Source organism: Molothrus aeneus, chromosome 2 (genome assembly GCF_037042795.1).
Source record: "Molothrus aeneus isolate 106 chromosome 2, BPBGC_Maene_1.0, whole genome shotgun sequence".
In the NCBI taxonomy this organism is placed as follows: Eukaryota; Metazoa; Chordata; class Aves; order Passeriformes; family Icteridae; genus Molothrus; species Molothrus aeneus.
This window is the reverse complement of record NC_089647.1, coordinates 25,264,688-25,290,129: the sequence shown is the minus strand read 5'-3', so window position 1 is coordinate 25,290,129 and position 25,442 is coordinate 25,264,688. Positions and strand designations below refer to the sequence as shown.

The window sequence follows — 25,442 nt, the reverse complement described above, 5'->3', positions numbered from 1 at the left end:
CTGGGAGTGGAATGCAGGCGAAGGAGGTTGAAGCATCCACTCACAGCAACTCACTGCCGTGAGAGGGAAGCTGTCTCAAAGCTGCCTCTGGAACACTGTCAGAGCAGCAATTTTTCAGTAGCTGCTGAGTACTCATGTTTTCCAAACTGTTGTGGTTTCGCCTTTCTTTCTCAAAAACACTCAGTAGTGTCAAGAGGCCAGTCATCCACTCATGAAAGGGAATCTAAGTGTGTTTGAGTTTTTGTGAATGGGCTGCTGAGCAGATAGTGTCAAAGAAAACCCCTAGAAGTCAGAGTTGGTTTCTGTTCTATTTATTTCCTTCACTCACCTCCCCCAGAGATCAACCTCACCTTGTGTGGAACAGGAGAGCGTGGCCCACCCTCAAAGGCAGATATTACCAGGTGTCCCTCGAAGAGAACAGGGGACATTTTTGGGAGCACGAGGGTGGTCAAACACCAGGCTCCAGGGAGTGTTAGGAGCCGGAGCTGCCCCTGCCCATGGCAGCGGGGCTGGGACTGACCCATCTATTCTGTGATCATTTTCGGAGGCGGCGGAGCTACGTGCCGCCTGCTGAAATTCGTTCTTCACCTAATCTGCGTGGCTCCCATCCACACTAAATGGATTTACTTTCACATTTTCAATTATCACAGCTGAACCTCCCTGAGGTAAGACCAACCCAACAGTTTCTGTCGCCAGCACTTCCTGGAGGCGCGCCCCACAAGCCACAAACGCCCTTCGCTGGCACTGCAAGGCATCCGACCCCGCACAGGGCGCACGGGAGGCTGAACTCTCCGTTCCCCACGCCCCGGAGCTCCCAGCTGAAGCCTCCTCGGGGCCCACCCCGCGGAAGCGGCTGTCGGCGGCGCGGGCGGGCCGCGCTGGGGCGGGACGGGCGCAGCCGCTCCCGGCTTTGGGCTCTGCCGGGGCAGCGACCATGCAGGCGCCCATGTGGCTGCTGACCTCGCTCCTGTGCCTCTCGCTCCTCCTGGGTAAGCTGTGAGAGCGCGGTGGGGACCTTTCCCGACTCCTTCGCTTTCCTTCCTCCGTCCCTCTGTCCCTGTCCCCGTGCCGCCCGGGGCAGCGGGAGCGGGGCACCCTCGGCCGCCGCTCCCCGGGCATTCGGGCGGGCGTGTTCCGGAGCCGGGCGCGGCAGGGATTTGGGGGAGCCGGGAGCCCCGAGGTGCCCGGGGAGCTGCCCCCGGCGCCGCCAGCCCCTCACGATCCCTGTGACAGTGGCTCCCTGCGGGACGGGCGTCCCCGGCCGCTCCTGCCCTGCCCTGCCCTGCCCAGGGCGGCGGGCACCACCGGGCGGCTGCTTCGGTCCCGCGCCTAAAACCAGAACATCGGCTTGTGTATCGGCCATCCGCACGTCCAGGAGCTCCCCTCCCTGTTGTCGGCAAGTTCCTGTGCCCCGTTTGCTTCAAACTTCATTGACGGGAAGCTTGGGGTGGGGATGTGTGTGATTTTTGTGGTACAAGTAAATGATTACCGTTGACTGCTGCTGAAATAATCAAAGGGCTTCTTAATCCAAATGCCACCGCTGTGCCTTAGGAGCATAATCCTTACCTGCATAGCCCTTGCACTGGGCTGTGAACATGAGGAGGATAAACAAAATCTGTTCATTTTTGAAATTGAAGATGGATGTACAAACGTTCTTGTCATCAGAGTGAGCTGCTATTGTTAGATGGGCCAAAAAGCATGATTTAATCTATGAAGACCTTATCATTCCTTCTGACTATGGGTTTTGGATTTTTGTTTTGTTCCGTTTTCTTTATTCTTTTTTTTTTTTTTTTTTTTTTTGCTTTGGGAGTTTCATGAATGTGCCTAAAATAGGAGCTATTGTATTCCCCTGTTTAAAAAGGAACTTCTCTATTGCTGAGAGCTCAGAGCACCTCCCTGTGATTTCCTCCTCATACTATTCCTGAGGTCTTCAATTTGCTTTATTTAATTGATATGGAGAGATCCTGTTCTGTAAGAGAGCATTGGGTCTTCAATTCCTGATGTCTTCAATTTGCTTTATTTAATTGATATGGAGAGATCCTGTTCTGTAAGAGAGCATTGGGGATCCCGGTGTGCAGGGAGGACCAGGGGAGAAGCCGGGACACTGCACCCTGCATGAGTCTGCCCATGTTAAGCCTTAGCTGCAATTTCTTATCTCACCTGCAGCGCTTTTGATGAGTTCTAAACGGGTGTGACTAAGGTATGATTAACTGAGTATCTTCTTGTAACTTCCTCTGTGAGTCAAGGCACTTTATTACCTTGCATTATGTAAGTTGGCGTGCTGCTGCTACTCTGAGCACTCAGTCCACGTGCTATAGAATTGCCTAGAGAAAAAAAATTCCAGGTTCCTAAGAACTTACAATTGAAAGGAAAAGGTGATGGTGCTTAGACAGCTAGAGAGTGTAATTGTGGCTGCAAGTATCATAATGTCCTCCTTTAATGAAAAACGTAGCTAGTTCTGTTGTCTTCTCTGTAAACTTTGATTCTAAAGTGGTTGATTAGGGCGGGAGATTGGGAATGCAAACACTTTACTGTTGTTCACTAAACTAAATAGCCACGGTTTCACACCATGTTCTTGTTTGTATGCTTGCGTTATTGCTGTTATGTGTGTGTTGACTATGTGTAAATATTTCATGTTAATTTTAACAAGGTAAAATAACCCATCATCTCTCCATGTGAAAATCAAGGCCCTGAAACTCAGACTGATCTAGTGCATGAAGTAAATCAGTAGCAGTTCAACTTGGCATGCAAGTCTCTAGCCTTGCAAACACCTGTTCTAAACACAGGATGCTGTTGTTAGATCCTCATCCTTTGTCAGCTTTCCCCTCCAGAATCCTTTCTCCATCCAAATTCAAAGCTCTGCACTTATCCCAGTCACGCTGCTGAGTGTCTGGAGTAGGCGAGATGATGTCCTTCTTCATTCCCCTGTGGAAGTCAGAAGCTGCAGTGTAGCTTTGGTGCCTTCAGAATTCCTGCTCACCACATAGGGATTCCTGCTTTTCACAATGCCAGGCTAAGTCACTTTTTCATCTGGTGAAACCTCAGACTTGTCAATTACAGCACAAAACCTCACCTCAAGGCTATGGAAGGACTTTGATTTTAGACCTACCAAGAGCATGCTCTTTCAGTTCTTGGAAGTTCAAGACAAAACTGTTCAGATCTGGGATCCTGGATGTTGTCTGTGGATGGAAAGAAAGTCATTGTGGTATCTGTGGCCTAGTTTGGTGAAGGAACCCACAGAGTCTCGCGACTTCTGCTGATCAGAGTGACCCTGAGATACGTACAAGCTTCTTTTTTTCCAGCCTGGCTGTTAAAGAAAGAGTCAGGATTTTTCTGTTCTCGTTCTCAAGGTTGTTTATTGTTTCTTATTGATAACATTCTTTCTCCAACCTACTGAGGTCTGTCTGGCAGGCCGGGTTGAGGCACACTGCCCACCTCAGAGGCGGTGTTGTCTTTTTATACTAAAAATTACTTGTACACTATTTACAACAACTTTCCAACACCTATCACCTATGTTAGATAGTGAGTTTCTACTCTAAACCAATCTAAAGGTGCCAGCATCACCTAGAACATGGAGGCTAAGAAGAAGAAAGAAGGACAGGGCATGCCCAAATTCGTCCATCTTGGGACCCTGAGCCCCCATTCTAAAACCCCAAAAATCTATTTTTCACCCTGTGATAAATTCACTATCATTCTCCTTAAACTTTCTTGACTTGTAATTCTTCATATAAAGGTTGGTAATTGTTTTTTTCCAAGGGCTAAATCAAAGGCACAGGGGTTTTGGGCTCTGTGCCAAGGTCTCTGAGCCCCCCGGGCAGGGGCTCGAGTCCTCCAGGGCAGCCAGAGGAATTTCCTGGGTTCCAACAGCAGAGAGATCTTTTTGTCCTCCCTGTGGAGGAAGTGAATAAATAATACCATGCCAAGAGGGGGATCACAGTGCAAGCCACACTTGTGAGGATGTTCTGTTGCACTGCAGATGGCAACCAAACTTGCTTTAGCTGCATCAAGATCCTGCCCCAAAAGGAGAGGGAGTATGGGAAGTAAGCTGGATATGTGAACTAGAGCATCTAGAAGCATTCTGCATCTGATAAGTAGTAAGGCTCATCTGAAAGCCACACAACTCTTTCAGTGTTCTGAGCATCAACTCTTTTTTTATGCAGTATTAGTTCTTGCCTTCTAGTTCTTGCATATTCAGATCTATTCCCTAATGCCATTTTCATTGTATGATTGCATTAATGGCTGCTTTGTTTCTCAATTTAACTTCTTTATAAAAATTGAGTTAAACTGAGAAAACCTGGTTCACCTAAAAGCAGAAGTTGCCATCTACAGTACTGAGCACAGACTAACAACCTGAGAGCTGATAAAAATGATTTTTCTTTCAGACTTCTTCTGAGAGTGACCAGCATAGAAAGCAAAATTCCCTCAATGTGGATTTTTGTGTCTGTGTCATTAGGCAGTTCAATAAGTTTGGGCTTGTTTTGTTTATTATTATTTTTAAATTTCCTGGTTTTTTTTCTCTGTACACACAAATATATCTTCCTTTCTAAACTTTTAAAAATCAGAAAAACACTGGGGTTGCTCCATGTTTCTTCTGTGTCTCTCCACTCCATGAGAGGTGTCATAGGAACTGCACTGTAAGGCATTGCAATGAATGTGGGAAAATCTGGACTCCTAACAAATTCAGGTTGTTTGTGGAATGTGGTTATTTTCTGTGTTGCTAGTAGAAATGTCAAACACAATATTAAATAGTATAAATGGAAAAATCAGTTATCAGCACTATGAAGCTGACACCTACTTGTGTTGTTCTGTCCCCTCACCCTTGAATCTTCCTGAATAAACAGAGGAATTATAATCAGTTATAAATTCCACACACAGAGGGGAAAAAAATGTCAAACTAAACCTTTGCCCTCTCCTTAAAAACTCTTGACAAAAGCTGAGGTTGTTATGTCATATTAAAACCAAAATGAAACAATATTTTTGCCATTCCTATTCAGCACTATAGGATGAACAGAGTGAAATTTTTTTCAGATAGTTTCTTGCCTTAATGTTATTAATGATCTTATTAATGCTACTAATGATCTTTAGAGAGTGAAGATCATCTCTCGATTGCATACACTGACTCCTTTGATTCTGGGTGTGTTAAAGGTGTTAAAAATGGGTGTAGCTTTGTTTATTTTGGGGGGTTTTTTGTGTGGTTTTTTTTTTTTTTTTGCTTTTCCTTTTGGGTTTTTTTTGTTTTTTTTTTTTTTTTTTGTTGTTTTTTTTGGGGTTTTTTTGTTTGTTTGTTTTTTGGGGGTTTTTTTGTTGGTTTGGTTTTGTTTTGTTTTGTTTTTTGTTTTTTCCTTACTAGTCCTCCTATCTGTTTTCAGCCTCATGAGAGCCTTTTGGCCCTGTTCAGGGTGGTATGACAGTGGGCTGGCTGGGTGATACAGGGTTTGTAAGGGACAGAGGTTGTAATTTGGAGTGTTTTTAAGCTGATGTTGCCACAGGTTGGGAACAGTTCCTGTCTGTGGCATCAGTTTGTGTCATCCTTTATAAGTAGAACTGCAAAGATGATCTGGCTGAAAATGAACCTGATTGAAGGAAAGAGTTACCAAGACAGATTATTTTCCCAGTGCCATTGATTACAGAGCCTACATGAAGATGTGCTTGTACAGCACAGGAAGTGCTGCTGTCTGGATGCTAGGAATAAGTGACCAGAGGATTTGGAATCATGGAATGGTTTGGGTTGGAGGAGACCTTAATGATCATCCAATTCCAACCCTCTCTATGGGCAGGGACACCTTCCACTAGACCAGATTGCTCAGAGTGCCATCCAGACTGGCCTTAAACTCTGCCAGGGATGGGGCATCCATTCTCTAGGCAACCTGGTCTAGTGCCTCTGGACTGCTTTCAAACAGCTGTTTTTTTCATAGTTCAAGGCAGGCTTAAATGCAAGTCAATTCTGTCCCTAAGCAAAGCCTAGAGACTGTAAATAATCAATAATCTGCAGGACTCAATTTCCTTTGTAATAGTTCACCAGTGCAAAAAGTGGCGATTCCCAGTCCTCTCTCTCCCTGGCCTGTTCCAGTGCCCAGCCACCCTCTGGGTGAGGAACCTTTTTCTAATATCCCACCTAAACCTCCCCTGACACAACTTCAGGCCATCACTTGGGTCTTGTCATTGGTCACCGCAGAGAAGGGATCAGTGCTCGCCCCTCCTCTAGGCTCTCACTCTTGTTCTGCATTTTGCTCACTTCCGCTGCATTCCATGCACGAGCACTGGTGTTCCCACAGTGAGTCACATCCGGGAATTACAGTCCTTCTGTGGGTGTTTTTGTTGTTTCTTTAGTTGGAGTGGGGATGTGTGTGAAGTTCAATCTGTCAGCAGATTGTGCTCTCTGCATGCCTATTCCACTGCAGGAACAGGCAGACAAAAAAAGGGAGAAGGAAGAATTGGTAAGTCATCCCCATGCATAGTTTAAAAATGACTGGGTAGCCTCTACATGGGAATGCTGCCTGTTGTTGGGCCCTTGCTGAGGGATATGACTGAAGGTATGGATTTTGTGGTAGAGAGGGACCCAGGCCTGTTGGTAGGTGCCACCCTTGGCTGATGTGTAGAGCTCTGTAGATGCAGACCCATATTGTCCAGGAGAACAACACACACGTCTCTGAACGTGCTGCAGTGTGCAGGAGAACACCTCTGATTTGGGTGTTATATGTAGAATTTGAATTCATTCCTGCACAAATTTTATCTGATTTTATCTTGCAACAACCTGGGCTGCTGCTACAGCTTATGGTTATCTGTGCTCTCTCTCCCCTGGCTGTAGCTTTTGTCTGTGCTTTTACACCATAGCTCTAAGTGCTTTCTTTCTGGAGTTTGGGAAGTGGATTGTGTTTGTGGCCTGTGGGGGAATTCAGAAGGCTATGATTGGTGAATGTTCTCATAGTCCTTCTGAACTGAACATTTATTTCAGGGTTTTCTGCACCTGGTGGTTTTCAGGGTTAGGAGGGAGCATAATTGTCTGTGGTTACAGTTGCTGGGGGATTTCAAAATTCTAAAAAAGCTGAAGAGAGGGGGGTAGTTGGGAAGTTACAACAATTAAAAGAAAAATTTACTCTTTAGAAAGTCCTACTCCTGAAGCAAATAAACTACTTATAAAGGCTTTTCCACCCACTTTCAGTAGGTGGAATGTTAGTGTCTTAATGGTAATAGGAGAACCTAGCTGCTTCCTGTATAGACCTAATATATACCTATATGCATATCAAATAGGTATTTGAGACCAAAAATATTAATGATAGCATTAAACATAAAAAGGTCTTAGCTTACAGATGTTCTCCAAAATAACTAGGCTTTATGTCAGCTCCAAGAAAAATAGTGAAGCAAGTCAAACCAGGCAGACAAATTTGGTAAAGAAACATTTATTGCTAGTAAATGGAGAATTAAGTTCTACTTAGTTTGAACTGAATATTAGTCTGAACTGAATCTTTCAGCATTTTAGCAGCCTTTAGCCTGCTAAAATGCTGAAAGAGTCAGAAGTAGTCTGGGGAGTATTAAAACTCGAGTACAGCACTGGGATGTGTGGGTCTGGCTACTGGAGAAGTGAGAGCAGAAGATGATGTAGACAAGGTGAGATGTTGGGTTTGCAGAAGAGGCTTTGCCCACACAATGTTAGCTCCTCTTTGTCTGTGCCACTTTGGGCATGTGATTTGACTGGAAGGAAAGAACATAAAGACTTGGCATAAGAAGGAATTTGAAGAGGGTTTTAGGAGACACAGGAGCTGGTAGTCTGATGGCTTCTGCAGAGGCTACTGGAGGTCTTAGCACAGCACTATTTTGTTGTGTGAACTTTATCTCAGAATAATAGGCTACAGCAAGAAAAGAGGGAGAAGGCAGAGAAATTAAAGAAAACGCAGTTCTAGCCTTCCAAAAAGAGTGTGTGAGAGAGTGTTTGGTTGTCACTTCTCCCTCTTTGCTCACCACTGTGGAATAGGAAATATGTTTTCATATAAAATGAAGTAGAAAAGATGGGGAAGGGTTTCTCAGGAATTTAGAAAACATGATGACACATGCTTTTCCAGAAGCTCAAAGATGTGTGGTTATGAGCTTATGCAATATTTCTGTATGATTTCTTTGAAAAAAGGAAGCTGACGGCACTGAGTGGGAGACTTCACATTTTCACTAGAACAGTGAAACACGGAAATAAACCCAGAGATTGGAGTTCTAGGGTGGGAGGAGATGACTGTTATCCTTGAAGAATAACCTTTTCCTTGTCCTGCTGCTGGGAGCCCTGAATGCCCTTGGGAGGAGCTCATCAGCTCCTTGCTGCCAAGCCTTTGTTCCACCAGCCAGCAAGAAGAGAGTGTGCTGAAGACAGCACATCCCCCTGTGCCATGCAGAACCTGTGGAGAGAAAATGTAGGTTTTTTTCAGCTCTGCTTTCCTTCAGCCTCACTCCTGGGCTTGAAGAAGCAACAACTTTGCTCTCATAACTCCAGCCTAGCACTTATGACTAACTGAGAGTAAAGACATGGAGCATTTACCCGGTTGTGGGTAAGTGGTTGGCTGAGCAGTGGTGGCTGTCCTTGCTTGTGTTCTCAGGGCCCAGCAAGCAGCTGCTGTCCTTTCTGGAGGCTCTTGTCAACAGCCCCTGTGGTTTGGCTTATACTGATGTCAAGCCACCACAACCTGGTTGTGTTCTGTGAGCCAAAGCTACCTAGAGAGAGAATTTCACAGTGGGAAGAGCAAGGGGGGATTTCTCCATACTAGGAATACCGTAGGTCCTTAGGCAGTGAGGGATGACTCCTTGAGGAATATGCATTCCTGGAATTTATCTTTAGGAAACAAAGGTGTCCAACTAGACTCCAGGCTTTGTCAGATCAAAATAGTGTTCCACCCTACCCAGTGTATTGCAATCTTGTGGTCTCCAGACACAAAGTCCGGAGTTCCTGAGTTCTTTTTTCTTCTGGAAATCATGAATAGAGATAGGTGGAAAGAGGTGCTCGAGTAAAATGTTTAAATCCACCTGAACAGGGGAGAATACAAAGAAAGCAGATAGGTAGTGTTGACCAGATGTGGGTGTTGATAGCTTACGCTGATTACTTCTACAATCCCTGTGCCTGGAAAAGGTGACCGTGTAGGTGCAGACAACAAGAAGTTGCAAACTCCAGTGGTGTGAGAAGAGTGCTTCCATGGGTAAATTGCAAACAAATTGGATATTCCATAGAAAGTAAGGCATGGAGGAGACGTGTGTGCAGTTCTCTAGCCAAGCACATGGAAATGTGTTTGTATTGCTTGTGTTCATTGTGCTGTCAGAGAAAGTCTGTGTTTCTGAGGTGTGGCAGAAGAGCTGACAAGCACTGTCCTTTGCCAGTGGGAAAGGAAGGCCTAGCTGACATTCTGTCTGCCAGGATAGAGGAATTGATGTGTCCTTAAACTGATGCCATTTAGGAATAAATTAAAATTATCTGGGTTAAGATTAAACCCAGAATACTAGTTGTCACTTGGAACCAGTTGGCTTGAGGAGTAGACATCTGAAATATTTGTTTCACGATGCATAGCAACTATTTAAGTTGCTGGGAATTTTACATGGTGCAGATTGGGAATCCTGCCTCAATGTGAGACCTTATTTGTAGCTTAACCATGCCCTTCCTTCAACATAGAAGTAAAAAGTTACCAGCTACTGTGGACCAAAATTGATTCCTAAATGCAAGTGTAACTAGAACTCAATACCAGAGTGTTTTTGTCTATGTTCCTGTCTGCCATGGCAGTGATCTTGCAATTGTTCTAGAGCCATTTGGAGCAATTTAGAAGTGGGAGGTTGCTGAAGACTGAAGCAGAGACACGGAGATGCTGTTGGTTTAAAGGTTGTGGTCCTTTCCCCACAGCAGGATTTTGTCTGTTACATCAGTGTGAGAGGTTTTTTTTCCTCACAAATGTAGCTGTTTTCAATGAAAATTAAGGAAAAATCTCTTATCTCTCCTCTGTTGTGGTTTATTTATTTATATTGAATGCCTGGGCATTTTAGCAGAATGTAATTGATTCAAAGCTGAGAGCAGTGGAGGTTTCTGAACAGCTTCATTCTTGCTGACAGCTCTGCAAGATCTCAGAGGAGGGGATGCTGTTTCACACATACTAGCTGTGAAATAAACTTGCTTAAGTGACATTTCAAGGGAAATCCCTAATTCTCCCATGACTTCAGAGCAGGTGCTTTGAACTCAGTAACAGTTTTGCATCAGAAGCGTGCTTTTTACTAACTTGAATATTTTCAAGTTAGTAAAAAGAAATTACAGTTTATTTGATCAGCAGGAACTTCAGTGTGGGTGTTCTGCAACAAGGTCCTAAAACAGATTTTGGTGGTGACGATTCTTCATTTAATATTTTTCACCAGATCATGGGCAGGAAGCCTAATTCAAGTGAACAGAGGGAAAGTACTGAAGATAGAAGGGCTTAGGATAGGGAAGATCATTGGGGCAATTGTTCTGCCTGGGACCAGAATGTGGAAACTGGATTCCTTTGCCATGCTTGTGATACAATTGTGCTGTCAGCCTGGGTTTGGGTAATTCTTACCTGATGTGTACCTTAGTTTGCAACTTTGTGATGTGCTTCTAACCTAAATTTGAATGTATCTGATATTGAATAAGGCATTAGTTAAGCAGTGTTTTATAAAACAATTGTTGAAGTAACTTTTTCTCTTTTTCGCCCCCTATAGCACATGGCTACCAAAAAGAAATAGTTGGCATCATGGGAGAAAATTTTACTTTTCCAGTACAAATAGACCAAAAAATAGTGGAAATTATCTGGAAGAAAAACAAGCATAAAGTGGCTGAATGGGAATATCCAAACAAACCAACATATTTTGGTCATCTTGGCAACAGGAGTGTACTTATGGAGAATGGATCCTTGACTATAGTTAACTTGGAGAAGGATGATGCTGGCATATATGAGTTAGTGTACTGGGATTCTGTGAAAGAACACCAGTTAAACTTCAAACTTGTGTTAGGTAAGTACTGGAAGAACTGCATAAAGAATGTGAAGCACTATTCACTTTAAAATGTCTAGAGAGGGTGTTGTTTATTTGTCAAGGAAGCAAACAGAAACAGAGGGAGCTGTTCTTTGTCTCTATTTTTAAATTGCTTAGCCACTTTGAACAAATGGCTAAGATGGCACACTGCACTTTCAGGTAGACAATGAAACTTTTTGAGCAAGCTGGCCAGGTAATCCCAGGCATTATGTACCTGTTAAAGATATTCCTGCAGGCATATTACACATTCCTGAACATCTGTGGCATCATCCTGTGCAGATCTACTCAGCCTCACTAGGAGGGGAAATATATGTGACCAGTGTGTCTATTAGTCCTGTGGATGGTGAACCACGAGGACTCTTGGACTAGGAATGGGAGAACCACAAACAGGAGGTTTACAGGTCACTTTCAGAAACACATTTCTCTCTCAGGCATGTGTGCACATACCCCCACACTTTTGTCTATGCGCTCTCCTGCTGCTTTTGTTGCTCCATCCCTTGTCCTGTGCTGAAATTCTATATAGTTTATAAATTAATAACTAAAGTAATTAGAATGTTTTAGAAACTAGTAAAAGGAATTTAGAAACTAAAGTAATATAGAATGCTTTCTCTCCTTCTAGATTCTCTTCCAAAACCTGAAATAAATTGCAGCACCAGTGATGATGAACTTGTATTAAACTGTACAGCAAATTTTCAGGCATCTCTGAATTACACTTGGAAGCTCAGTAACAATCCACACAGATACCAAAACCAGGAGCTTTCCATCCCTTTGAAGAATGTTGATATTACCACCAACGCTACATGTATCATTAAATATTCACAAACAGAAAGGAGCGCTGAAATCTCTTTGATTCAATGCCTTCCAGAAGAAAAAGGTAATAAATGGTCTGAGGGGTTTGTTTGGGAAGCAGCATGGCCTTTGTAATGCTTCTCCTGACTTCCCAGGAAGTTGAATTCAAAGAGTAAAAAGCACCAGAAGTGATTTGTTGGCTAAAAGTGTGTATAAAGTTTGTGAAAAGTATGAGGATGACAGTTTGATCCCCTTGGAAAGATACTTTTTACAGGGATCTCCACAGAATAAAACCTTTAGCCATTACTTCCTTGATTGAGTAATAATAAAGATTAGAAGGTCTTAGAAGATCTCTTCTGAACCTTCTGGCCTTCTGTGATTAATGCTAGGAACTTGTCCTCTTTGTATGCTCTCCATGAATTGGAGTGAAACTATTCAGCCATTTCAAGCGAGTCATCTAGCAGCCATAAGATAAAATAATGAATAAAATAAGATTAAATAATTTCTCATCTAGCATGTGCATAAGTCAATGAGCATAGTTCCTTCCTCCTTCATGGAGAGGTATAAGATAGAAAAGAGAATTTCCCTCCTGTTGCTTATTGCTTTGGGATAGCCTTCAGCTTGAGGCTTGAATTTTTAGGGTTTCTTTAAACACAGAGTGAGAATATGTTTGGAACCATCTGGTTTGTAGGGTGTGTAAGGCAGTCCCTAATGACAAAAGTTCTCATTTCTGTGCAAAAGTAGTTGTCATGGTTTACTAGTACAGTATTCTTCCTTTACTGGAGAAACTTGTTAGATGTGAGGCATATGGTAGGTTGACCTGGCTGGCTGCCAGGCGCCCTTCAGGCTAATCTGTCACTCCCCCTCCTCTGTGGGGCAGGAAGGAGAAAATATGATAAAAGCCTCATAGGTTGAGGCAAGGACAGAGAGAGGTCATTTGGCCATTACTGTCACAGGCAAAACAGACTCGACTTTGGAAGAAGAGTTTAATTTATTGCCAGTCAAAATCAGAACAGGATAATGAGAAACAAGAGCAAATCTAAAACACTTCCCTGAAACCCCTCCTTTCTTCCCAGCCTCAACTTTGCTCCCAATATTGTTACTTGAGCAGGTCTCCCTGAGCAGCACAGGGGGATGAGGAATGGGGCTTGAGTCAGCTCATTATACATTTTCCTTCCTCCTCAGGGGCCTCCTCACACTCCTCCTAACCAGTGTGGGCTCCCTCCCACAGGAGACAGTCTCCATGAACTTCTCCATGAACATGAGTCCTTCCCTCAGTTCTTTATGAACTGCTCCAGTGTGGCTTTCCCACAGGGTCACAAGTCCTGCCAGCAAAGCTGCTCCAGCATGGGCTCCTCTCTCCATGGGGCCACAGGTCCTGCCAGGAGGCTGCTGCAGTGTGGGCTTCCCAAGGGGTCACAGGTCCTGCCAGGAGGCTGCTGCAGTGAGGGCTTCCCAAGGGGTCACAGGTCCTGCCAGGAGGCTGCTGCAGTGTGGGCTTCCCAAGGGGTCACAGCCTCCTTTGGGCATCACCTCTTCTGATGTGGGGACCTCCATGGGCTGCAGGGGAATCCCTGCTCCAGCACCTGCATCTCCTTCGGCACTGACCTTGGTTGTCTGTCTATTGGGCAGATTCCCTCACATATTGTCACTCCCCTCTCCCCCTTGCTGTTGTTGCCCAACAGTTTTTCCCTTTTCTTCGAAGTATTATCCCAGAGACACTGCCACAGTTGCTGATGGGCTCTGCCCTGGCCAGCAGCACATGCAGCTTGGCATTATCTCTATCTGACATGGGGGCAGCTTCTGGCATCTTCTCACAGAAACCATCAAAACCTTGCAGACAAAATCCGATACAAGATATTTGCTGAAATTTCATTTGTTTGAAATCTGGCTCAGCCTTTCATAGGCCAAGAACTGGAATAGCCATTGCCTTTCAAGTGGTGATGTGCCTTCACTGAAATGAGGTACTTAACATGTAACTGTCCTGGAGATGGCTCAGGGTTTTGCTAAAACTGACTCTGGTGCAGTAATTTATTGAGGTTACTTTTTAAAAAATAGCTATAAAACATATTTGGGGTTGTAGCTGTACTGAACTAGTGTATCATACAGTTGCTTTCTAACTAACCATTATAGTTTTTGTTTTTTTTTAAAGGAGACAGTTCTCACAAACGACATAGACATATTCTTATTTCCTTCCTTATTGCACCTGTTATCCTACTGGTAATCCTAGAATTCCTGCGCAGGAAAGGTATGCATAACATTTCCTAATTGAGCTTTATGTGCTTCCAGATTATACTCATCTAAGGTTCTGTAGAATGTGTGAAAATTTCTGACCAGCAAGTTTTTTGTAAAATCAGTAGAAGAAACAAGTCCAATTTAGGCAAAAATGAATAGATTTGAAGGAAATAATGTACTGGACTTTCTTGCATTCTGACCCTGGGCTCTGAGTCCTAGGAAACACTGCAGCTGGTATTTGCATAGTTCTCCTTCAGAGTGGGTGTTTGATTTACAGTGTGTTTCTACTTACCAAGTATTTCTAGCCTCTCCTGTTCTTAACTGAGTGTGTTTTCACTAATTTTTAAGAGCATTATAAAGCTGCCCTCAAGATCCCATTTACTGGTGGAATCGGCTTGTACCAGATCTGAATATCCTATGTTGAGTCCAATCTGACAACTCAGTGTGGTCAATTGATAAATGGGACCTTCTGTGCCTCCTGATAGCTTGTGTTGCCATCATCTTGGAGTTCTGTATTTGTTTTTTGATCCATCCCTACACTGAATTCAAGTATCTTTTTTGTAAATCTGACAGTTTAATCAGAAATAGTAATTATAGGCTATCACTCTGTATCTTTTTCTGCCACATTTTTGGATTTCTGTGTTAAATTGTCTTCTGACTTGAAAAAGAGGGGCACACCGTATTTTCTCCTTGTGTTGGAGAGAGTCCCAAACAGGAATATATTTCTTCATCCTATGCCTGCTCTGCATGGAAGATTAATGTTGACTTCCAGATGGGGCCACCACTTGGAGATGGCTGCAGGGTGAAGAGTACTGGAGGCATCTCCCATCTGGGAAGGACTAATTGATGATATTCTGATCAGGACATAAATAGATATATATTGCATGTGGACCTTTTGCTTTCCTGTTCATTGTCCATTTGGTTTCTTTTGGCATGGAATCATAAAATAAAGTAGGTGGGAAGATATCTCTGGAAGTTTCAACCAACTTGCTGCTCAAAGGATGACCAACTTCAAAGCTAGATCAGGTTGCTTAAGGCCTTGTCCAGTCAAACTTTGAATAGTTCCAAGGGTGGGAATTTCCCAGCCTCTTTCAGCACGTGTTGAACTGCTGAATCACTCTTGTAGGGAAGGAAATTGTCTTTATTTCTGTTAGGGATTGCCCTTTGGCAACTGGTAGCCATTGCCTCCTGGTTTTTTCTGAGAGGGGTTTCCTTTGTTTTCTGTAGTTAGTTGTAGACTGCAGTGAGCCATCATCGTCTTATCCTCCTTCTTGAGGCTGAACAAAGCCAGTTCTCTCAGCACCTCCTTGCACAGCTCCTGCCCCTAGACATCTTGGTGGACATTTGCTGGACTAACTTCAGAAATATGGTGTTTTTACATTAATTGGGAGACTTAAAACTAGAGAGAGTACTCCACATGTGGTGTCCCCAATATCGAATAGAGAGGAGGAATTATTTTTGTTGATGGGCTGACTGCTCTTCTGCTAACACAGCCCAGTACTTGGAAGCCTTCTACTGCAAGGGCACATTTTTCTGTGTAATGTTGAGCTTGTTCATGCTTTCAGGTCCTTTCCTGCAGAGCTGTTTCCTAGCCAGGCAAAGCCCAGCCCCTGGTGGTCCATGGGCTGACTTAAGAGATTCAGGACTTTGTTTGCCTTTGAATAGCACACCTTTTCTGCCAGCATGTTTCTCCAGATTGAGTGGCAAGCCTGCTTTCCAGCATGTCCCCTACTCTCCCCAGTTTGATGTCATCTGGAGGCTTTCTGAAAGTGCCTTCTGTGTCCTTGTTCATGTTGGTGGCGTTAAACAAACTGCTCTTGGTGTTAACACACAAAAATGTCACTTAAAACTGACCATCAGTTAGAATCAAAACAATTCTGTTAATTCCCTTGAAACAATAAGGGTTTGAACATGCAAGAAAATAAACCTGTTATACCTTGGTAGGAGAAGCATTGCACAGGTATAATCAAACAGCAGAAGTTTGCTGTTTTAAGTACAAGATATATAATCAGAAATTGTTAAGCTCCACCTTAGATTTGATTAGATGTGTTCTGACTTGCTGTGATAGGAGACCCAGTTGCAGTATTCAGTTGCATGTTTTTAGTGAAGTGTATTATTTTTTGGTTCGGGAGTTGGAGAGGGGAATGGAATGGATGGAGGCTGTCAACACGCTTGCAAAGGAGCAAAACTTTGTAATTTCTCCAAATATTCTATTTGTGTGCAGGTATAATTAAACTTGGAAGAAAGACTGCTCAGAATAATAGTCCAGTGAATGGCTCAGGTAAGAAAGTGTCACAAATGTGTGGAAATCAGACTGGTGCTTGGTCTGGGCTTGTCAGTTTTTATTGTGTCAGTGTAGTCTTTCATTGGAGAGGTAAAGGAGTAAGTTTTCTTTGAGTGTAGTTATTTTGTTTCCAGGTCATTAATACATACTTTCTAAAACAAATAAATTTCTTTATGGGAGAGCATGAGCAACTTTACCCTGGGAACAGCCAACAACAATCTAACTCAGAGAGAGGTCAGAAACCTGTATTGGGGTATTAATGTTTCTAAACACCTGCTCTTGGTTGGAGCAGGGAGTCTGATTTGCTGTTTCCGTTTTTTGCAGGGTCTGAGGTTTTGAATTGGTTTTCAAAGTGGGCACACGCAGAGTCAAAATCTCACTTGAGGTCCAATACTGAATGATTATAGGAACCTGCATCTAGTGAATGTGTTAGTGGGGCTGGCAAAGTTACTGACAGTGAATGGCCTGAGATTTTCCTGGTCAGCAGCTGTCTTTGGAGGTGAATTACCTTTCTAACAATGGAGAATTGGGGCTGGCCTCAGACTGAGGGCTGGAAAAGTGTACACTGTAGGGCAATCTGTCATTCCCCTCTTCCTGTCCAGATCTCTGCCTGGGCTTCTGCCGTAAATTCTAATCTGCATTGAGTTGGGGTTTTTTTGGTGGGTTTTTTGGGTTTGTTTTTTTTTTTTTTGTTTTGTTTTTTTTTGGAGGATTTTTGTTTGGTTGGTTGTGAATTTTTGTTTTGTTTTTTTTTTCTTAGTGGTTTGTTGAATTGTTTTGGGGTTTTTTTACTTCTTCAATTTGCAGCAAGATTGTGCTGTTTTCTGGCTTCTTGTGTGTTGGGGTGTGGAAATCACTTTATACAGTGAGCAGCTAGGGAGGGGGACAACTCCTTTAGTCTGTGCCCCTTTCTTAGGGGTGAATTTGGCTATCATATTCTAGCTTGTTGCCAGGACTGTGGTCTGTTATAGGAACCAAACAAAATTAATCCCCATGACAGTCAAGCAGACGGGGGAAACCAGGGGAAGATTCTTAAGAAATGTTCTGTTCCCAGCCCAAACAGTGTTTCAGTGGGGAATGGCCAGAGCTCCTGCCATCAGGTGCAGGCTCAGTGCCCTCTTGGACTGTTCTGGTGTTGAGCTCTCAGTGCCTTCATGTGGGTGCTCAGTCTGGTGCCTTACATTTGTTAAAGCTGTGGTTCTAGCCCATGGTTCAGAGCCTGCTGAGGTTGAGACTATGGATGAATCTGAAAGTGAGAAAATGAGGAGGATGGGTAGGAAAAAAACCCCAATAAACCCCCCAAAAAACCTCATTTTGGTACTGCACTTAAATTTGCTTTATAATGTTTCTATTAAAGATTCTTTAAGGTCTGCAAAGAGCAAGGGTTTAAAGTTACAGTGTTAGTGCAATACAGATGAAGTAAAAAAAGTAGATGCTGATTCTCAGCTATCTCTGGCTCTTTTTGGCAGATCTGTGCAGCTTTACCAATAGATCTACATGGGCAAGACTTTTGTGAAGTTGTAGGCACAAATATAAACAATGTTGGTCGTAGTCTGGGACCTTAAGTGGTTGCTGGAGGGAAGCTAAAGTTGAAATTAATTGTGAGTCCTTAAAGTGGCATAACATAGTGGTTCTCAGGAATATCTTTAGAAAGTGTTATAATGAAGTTGTCACTTTAGGGCTGAGTTGCATATTGTGCCAGGGTTTTCCATTCCCCTGTTGGCCTAGAAGAACCTGTTGCCTTAGGAACAGTAAATGTTGATGGGTAGATCAGTAGAGGAGAAATAAGAAAGACCTGGAGGCTGGGTTTGATAAACAGCACAGAGCAAACACCTTCTTGGGGCTTCACCTTCCCTCTTGATATGATGACAATGATGCTGCTTTTGCCATCTGTGGGGAGAAGAACTAAGCATGGAGGAAAGATAAGAGCCTCAGCACATCAATCTAGAGATGGGATGCTTAGCAGCTTGCAAAATTCATATTTGGGAGATACTTCATCTAGAAATGTCGTTCTCTAAGGAACAAAGCCTGCTGTATCTTCCTCTTGCTTTATGCTTTAGGAAAGTCTTTGACTGCCTTCATCAGGCAGTTAAGCAAAGCTCCAGTTTTGTTTTCTTAGTCCAGTCAGTGTGAATTTCAAGGAAGTTCTGGGACCTGTATTTTTTCTAGAAGTTGTTTTAATGCCAAAGGGTTAGTGGAATCGAACATTATTGTTCAACTTGAGAAAAAATGTCAGTTTTTTCCCCAGTCTTTTGCACTAGCGATTCATTCACTCATTAACTCTTCCACCATTTCCACAAGTGGCCGATAATAAGGGGTTGGAGAAAGCAGAAGCATTTCCTATAAAGGAAAAATAATCACCAATGATGACAATAAGGAAAAAACTCAAAAAAATTCAGAAGCCCCTGAGGTTTGCTGTTTATTCTTCCTGCATGTATTGTAGTGGGTATGGAACAGCTTTCTTTCATCTGAAGAAACAGGGATTGTGTAGTTGATGGTGAAGGTGTGGTGCACTGCAGGATTGTGTCATCACCTGTGTAACTGTTTCCATATACATAGACCTGGGTATAGGAAAAGGAGAATTGTTTTACACCTGATTTAAAGTAGAAAGGAGGGAAACACACAGTTCAGGTAAGAGAGGAATCAGGTCCATAGATAAAGGTTGTCCGTTTGGACACGCGTTGCAGAAAATAAAATCCTTTATTTTGTTGCAGAATAAAATGGGAACATCAGGCAGGGGAGTCAGTGCACCTCTGTGCAGTGCAGCCAGCAGCACCTGGGGAACAGGCAGTCACTGCTCTAGGGGTGGGAAATAGCAGGCAAGGCTATGATGTCCTCTGAACAAAGCAATTTCAAGCAGGGCTTTTGCTGATAGCCCAGCAGCACTGAAGGTGCAGAGGGAAGGTGTGGCCTGTGCTGGGGAGGGGCAGAAGCCATGGACTGTGCTCCTCAGGGACTGCAGTTCCCTGATCTCTTTTTGTTCTCTGATCTCTTTTCAGACAGAGCATTGAATGAGAATGACAGGGACCTGAAAGACAAGCAGGAAGGTAAGTGCCTGTTCTATGGAGCAGTGAGTGCTACTGACCCAGCAGGCAAACTGGCCATGATCCCTTCATAGAATCATAGAATCTGGTGAGTTGGAAGGGACACATCAGGATTGACTCCAGCTCCTGCCCTGCCAATGACACCCCAAAAATCACACCATATCCCTGAGAGTGTGTTCAAGTGCTTCTTGAACTCTGTCAGGCTGGGTGCTGTGACCACTTCCCTGGGAGCCTGTTCCAGTGCCCAACCACCCTCTGGGTGAAAAACCCTTTCTTGATATCTGGCCTAAACTTCCCCTGACTCAGCTGTTTCCTTGAGTCCTGTCACTGGTCATGAGATTGAGGAGATCGTACCTGTCTCTCCTCTTCCCCACATGAGGAAGTTGTAGACTGTGGTGAGGTCTCTCTTCAGTCTCCTCCAGGCTGAACAGACCAAGTGACTTCAACCACTCCTCATAAGGCTTCCCCTCCAGACCCTTCACCATCCTCATGGCCCTCCTTTGGATGCTCTCAGGAGCCTTTTTATATTGTGTATGCACACAGAAACGATGCAGATGGCCATGATATGAATGAAGGAGGTAGTGCCTGGACTGTGGAGCAGTCTTTGTTCAGTGTGAGTTTTGCCTCATACCACCTAATGGGTGGCACCACAGGCACTGAGTGCTTCCTGTGCTTGTGGAGGGATTGTGAAGACAGTGCAGATCAGGAATGGAGGAGAGAAGGGAGGTGTTGGATGGTGATCCCATGGGAGTGAGGCATGTTGGTCAGGGTTACTATTGTTGCCAAACAAATGGTCCAAATCTCAATCAGATTGTTCTTGATCCATCTGGGGCAGAGAGGCAGAGTGTTGTGAGGTCCAGGATTGTCTGAATATTGCCTTTGTCCTTGCAGAAGTGACCCAGGATGCAGAAGGTGAAAATGGGGTGCACCTGGACAGCTCTTCCAACGGCGCTAAAGAACATATGTGAGGGTGGAGCTCTCTGCCTTGGGAGAGTGTGCTGACTGACACTGAGGTTGACACTGAATAATTTTCCTTTCTTGGAAAAAAAAAGAAAAATGTCATTTTGTCTGTTATACAGTCCTTACTTGAGTGGTGTAACTGTGGGCCTCTTATACTAATTTCTGATATTTCTATTGTAGGTGAATGGTCACCAATCCTTTTGTGATTGTCTACCATATCAGTAAAATACTTTGAACATGCACACCCTATTTATGTGTATTTATAAGTTATATACAATTATTACTATTTTCAAGTATGACATACATTATAAAATATGCACAAATTAAAGGTTTAAAAATTATAATGATGAAATAAATAGTACTTATATTTTTAAAATTTTATTACTGGTGCAAAAATACTTTTTTCCTGCACCACAATGGATTGCCTTGCGCACACCCACTTTGGAGTCTGCTGGTGCAGGTAATCCATTTAAACATTCTCAAAATGCACAGCAGTGTGAAAGCAAGTGGCACCTTACTGCTGCAGGGTTTTTTGTTCTGCCAAGTTTGATACTTCTGTTGAATTACCAGCCAAGCAATTGCATCTATAAATTCTGGTATTTGCTGAAGACAATGTTGAAAAGAGGGGTGCAAAAATCTCTGAATGTGAAAAAACATGAATGAATGGGAGGCTGGGAGAGAGTTAGGACTGAGTATAAAAAACCTGACTCTGTGATGCAGACAAAACTGCTGATGAAGTTGTCATGAAACGAGGAAACGGACTTGGAATAGTCTGCATAGCTGCAGAGGGAGTTGTGGTGTGTTGTAATAGCTGAGTAAGATCCTGTTAGCTGACAATGAGCAATACTGAAAGTCAAATGAAGCAATTCAGTGTATTATTCCTGGTCCATGTGACGTGCTGCTTTGCTGGGCTAAACAGCTGTGCTCCTGAGTCACCCTTAAAGGTTTAGCATCTGCAACTGCTCTGCTCTTATGTCGTGCTGAGGCACCAGATGCAGCTGTGCTTGCTTTGGTTCTGTTTGCAAACCACCTGAGAACAGAGCATTTTGTGTGTTCTGGGGGTAGGGGGTGGGTATGAAACCTGATGCTTACCCTTGAATCTGTAAAGTGACAGAACCCTATTTCATATTCAGACCCTCTCACTGCACAGACACAAGGAAATAGCGCGTGCGCGCACACACACACACACACCTGGCTTTTTGGTTGTGTTCTTTAGTATCATCAGTAAGGTAAAGCAGTAATGTTGCTTGGATTTTAAACACGTGAATCATAAAAATACTTCAAGCCTGTCCAGGGACCTTGTGAGAACCAGACTAGGGACAGCTTTCTTTTTGTCATCATCTACAGAGCTGTGTACCATATGTCACCATCCTCTGCTCTCCTACACCGTCTCCTGACATCTTATCTTGGTGTGATGCTGAGCTAGAGATTAGTGGAAGAGATGGGTAGTGCTATCAAAATGGGAGCAAAGACCAAAGGATGTGTCCTGGCACATCCAGGTGGCTTCCCCTTACAGAGTTGCTATGTTTGCAACAAGGTGGAAACAGTGATGTAAGTGGGCTCGTGGGTGCTTTGTTGGAAACCAGCCTGGTTAGAGGCTGATGCATGTTTCATGTGGTGAGTTAGGCTGGGCATGTAGTCTTGAACTTCCTGCACTGTAACTTCCCTTGGCCTTCAGTCTCCTTGTCAAATAAGAGCTGTATTTTCAATCCTCAAAAGAGAAACCTCCAAAAGCACCTGGCATTATTGTGCGGAAGAAATAGCAGCAGCAACACGTGCATGTGTGATGCACCACTTATATTGAGATCATGGATATAAAACATTTGAAGTGGTGTCTTAACTGCCTGATTGTGTGATCCAAAGTCATGGAGTCAGAAGAACCTCACAGGTTAACAGCTGCTTAGCAGGGGGCTGGCAGTAAGTAATAAATGTTCTAAATGTGGTCCAGTTGCAGAGGAATGTGCTTAATCCTAAACAGATAATTTGGGTAAAATGTTTAGAGGCAATCAGCTACCATTGGTGAGGTACCTGCTCTGACTGGATTGTTAACAAGTCATGGGACAGTGTCTTGGTGCATCTTCACAGCCCTCATTAGTATCTAAAGCCTGCAGTATTCTCGTGTACCTAGTTCAGTTTCTAGAAGAAAAGACATAGTAATTTACGTATGTCCTTTTCTTATTCTTTTGTTTCAGATCTTAAAGCATAAGCAAATAATTGCTTTGTTGCCCAAACAAACATGGAAGACAAACAGGAGAATTCAGTGATGAAGGAGGTGCTACCTTTTCCCTTCCACAAGCAATGAAGTTGTCAGAGCTTCATCAAGAAGCCCTTTGAAGACAGGCTGAACTGTTTCCAGTGCCTATTTTTTTTTCCTCAGGAAAAACAGACTCCTTTTCTAGTTTTACTATGTGAAGACAAATAGGCCAAATCATGGAAAAAAAGTTTGAATTGTTTTGTATATGCTTTTAACAAACCATTTGGTTTATTATCGTTTGTTACATGGTTTGTTTTATGAGGTTTTTCTACTAACACACTAAAGCCTCTTTGTAGTTAATATTTAGATATTTACAAAGTTATATATATTTGCATGAATGTGAACAAATCAAAAACTGATCAGCTTTCACTTTTTTTATCAGTACCTTTTTACAGTCAGAAAAAAAAACTTCATCCTTCAACAGGCCCAGATGGTGGAAGTTTGCATATTCTAGTCTTGGTTCTAGACAAAGCTATGTCCTAGATTTGCCAGATGCCTGGCAAATGGATCATCTCCTGATAGTGTTTCATTCTGTGATAAAACTACATTTCAGCTTGTTGTTGTACTGTAACAAAGCTGTTATTAACAGCAGGTTAGGGCTTTTCCTAAAGCTTTTTATATTTTTTAAACTTTTAGGACTTTTTAAGCCTTTGCTCTTCATATTTTTCGAAGAATGTCATCTGACTCCTACTCATTCCTAGGAAATAATAGTATGTTTTTAAGTTGCTTGAGACTAGAACAAAAACTTGAAAACTGAAGCTGTGTATATAATTAAATTTAAAAAGAATCAAAAAGAAAACCACCATGCATTAATGCTTTCAGAACATCAAGTTATGGGGTGTTTTTCATATGTTTACATGTTGGCTGTTTGTGAAACTTGAAAGCCAGTTTAGTTCATTTTGAACCTGGTATATGTAAAGAATCATGAAGCTCTGACACTGGTAACCAAAGATCAGAAGACACTGGTAACCTGCAGCTTTCCATTTGTTTTGATTTTTGCCCTTTCCACTCCCACAATTTCTTCTTCTATATGCAGCTGTACTGCATGAGTGATCAGCTTCTATACTGTATACTGTATATTTGTATATACAAATGTTCAAAAGTCACTTTTGGTAGGACCTTTTACATCTACTTCTCTCTGTAAATATTTGTAATTTATTAAAAAAAACATTCAAGATGTAAAAAACATTGTCATGTCTTTTTGTAATATATACATGCATTTTTTAATTTAACCTTAAAAGTTACTAACTGATCCCCAAAATAATAATAATAATAATAACCAAAGTGATGTATTTTATACGGGCTTTTTTATTTGTTTGTTTGGTTGCTGTGTTTTGTGGGGGTCAGTATTCCTGACCCAAGTGTCCTTCTCCATTCTACCTTCAATAAATTTATCAGGATAATGCTGTCTGCTTCTTAATAACTTTTTAACAAGTCTCTTCACAAAGATATCCTTTGTTGTGGTTATCATGGTAAAAGTAAACCTGTAGCTTGTTTGCCTGCTTGGGCAAAGTCTTATTTTTTGTTATTAATGTGAGAAATAATAGTAAAAAAATTATTGGTGAAACTGGCTGAAACCACTCCCAGAAACTATACCAGTTTGTGTCATGGTCTCCATTCATCCCGTGCAATTTCATACTAAACAACACAGAAGGGTTCATATTGTATGCTTTTGAAAATTCTTTGACTCCTGGTATAACTGACATTGTTTCCAAAGCAAGAAGCAACAGCCTTCAAAAATAGTAAGCAGCTGTGGTTAATTAACCTCAGTTGCTGGAAATCTTCAGAATAGTTTGTGGAATTTTGGAGCTTGATCAGAAGTAGAAAAATCCATTTACATGGGAGGCTGACATAAGACCAAGAACTACAAGCTCAACAGTCTCACTGCCAGCTTTCACCCTTTTACCTTGCATAGGTTCTTCTGGGCATGAGAAACTTCTGGTAGAACTGCAAACCACAGTTTTCAAAGCAACGGTGAAGCTTTTTTTTTTTTTAAATTGGTATTGTTGTTTCTTTGGGTTTTATGAGGGGTAGATTTTGGGGTTTTTTTTCCTATAAGGATGTGAAGTCAGACATTTGGGAGAATAAATTCACCTCACTTCCTGCTGGTTTTGGTGACAGTATTTGCAGTGCCATTCCCTATGTCCTTCTCTTCAAATGTCCCCTCAATAACTAAAGAAGAATAAACTTTGTTTTTCTGTGAAAAGCTTGTGTCCAATCTTACTTTGCAGTGAATGGAAAAACAGGCAGTTTTCAATAGCAGAGAGTAGAAGCTCACTTGAAATGCAGTTATTTTTGGCCTGTAAGCAACTTGTACCCAGGAAATGCTGATTGTATTCCAGGAAGTGAGCCTGCCCTCTAACATCCCTGATGCTGGTGGTAAGACCTGTTTTTGTTAATAACCAAACTCACAGTGAGTAGAAGCTGCTGCTAAGTACTTGTGCTCACAAGACACAGCCTGATTGATTCCTTGGTCCTGACTCTCCTTGCTTTATACTAGCTTTTACCTATGAAAGCAGTGCCTACAGGAGATGTTGCTCCTAATTAATCCCAGAATAAATGAGATCAGAGCTCGATATCTGCTGCAGAGCTGAAAGTGTGAATTTTGGTCCCAAAACTCAACCCACAGTTGGGCAGGCAGCTTTGTGTTGTGCTGACATGCCCAGCTTTCAGTTGTTTGCAAACACACTGTGCTGGATCTCTCTGTGCTGTTGAAAACTTGCATCTTCCACACATTAGCATTGGCTGCACAACTGTTTGAACAATCTCTTACAGATTCCAGTGTGAAAGCAGCCCTGTGAGTTGAGACAGCCTTCATCAGTGCCTAAGAGATAGCTTCATATGGAGCTGCACAAGCAGAGGTGAGAGGATTGGC

The 25,442-nt window shown here is 42.8% G+C and overlaps 1 protein-coding gene across 2 annotated transcripts; it reads left to right on the top strand.

Annotated features, from left to right (window-relative positions):
• The first annotated feature begins 926 nt into the window (after nucleotides 1-926).
• On the top strand, nucleotides 927-24,773 carry CD58 (CD58 molecule). 2 transcript variants are annotated; one of them, XM_066569356.1, is made up of 8 exons: nucleotides 927-989; nucleotides 10,690-10,980; nucleotides 11,621-11,875; nucleotides 13,943-14,038; nucleotides 16,250-16,306; nucleotides 19,309-19,356; nucleotides 20,245-20,315; nucleotides 22,508-24,773. In XM_066569356.1, the coding sequence occupies exons 1-8, from the start codon at nucleotides 935-937 to the stop codon at nucleotides 22,517-22,519; spliced, it is 885 nt and encodes a 294-aa protein (XP_066425453.1). In that variant the 5' UTR covers nucleotides 927-934; the 3' UTR covers nucleotides 22,520-24,773. The 2 variants fall into 2 exon arrangements, with proteins under 2 accessions (XP_066425453.1, XP_066425460.1); XM_066569363.1 differs by having other exon boundaries at nucleotides 20,245-20,366; nucleotides 22,506-24,773.
• The last annotated feature ends 669 nt before the right edge of the window (nucleotides 24,774-25,442 follow it).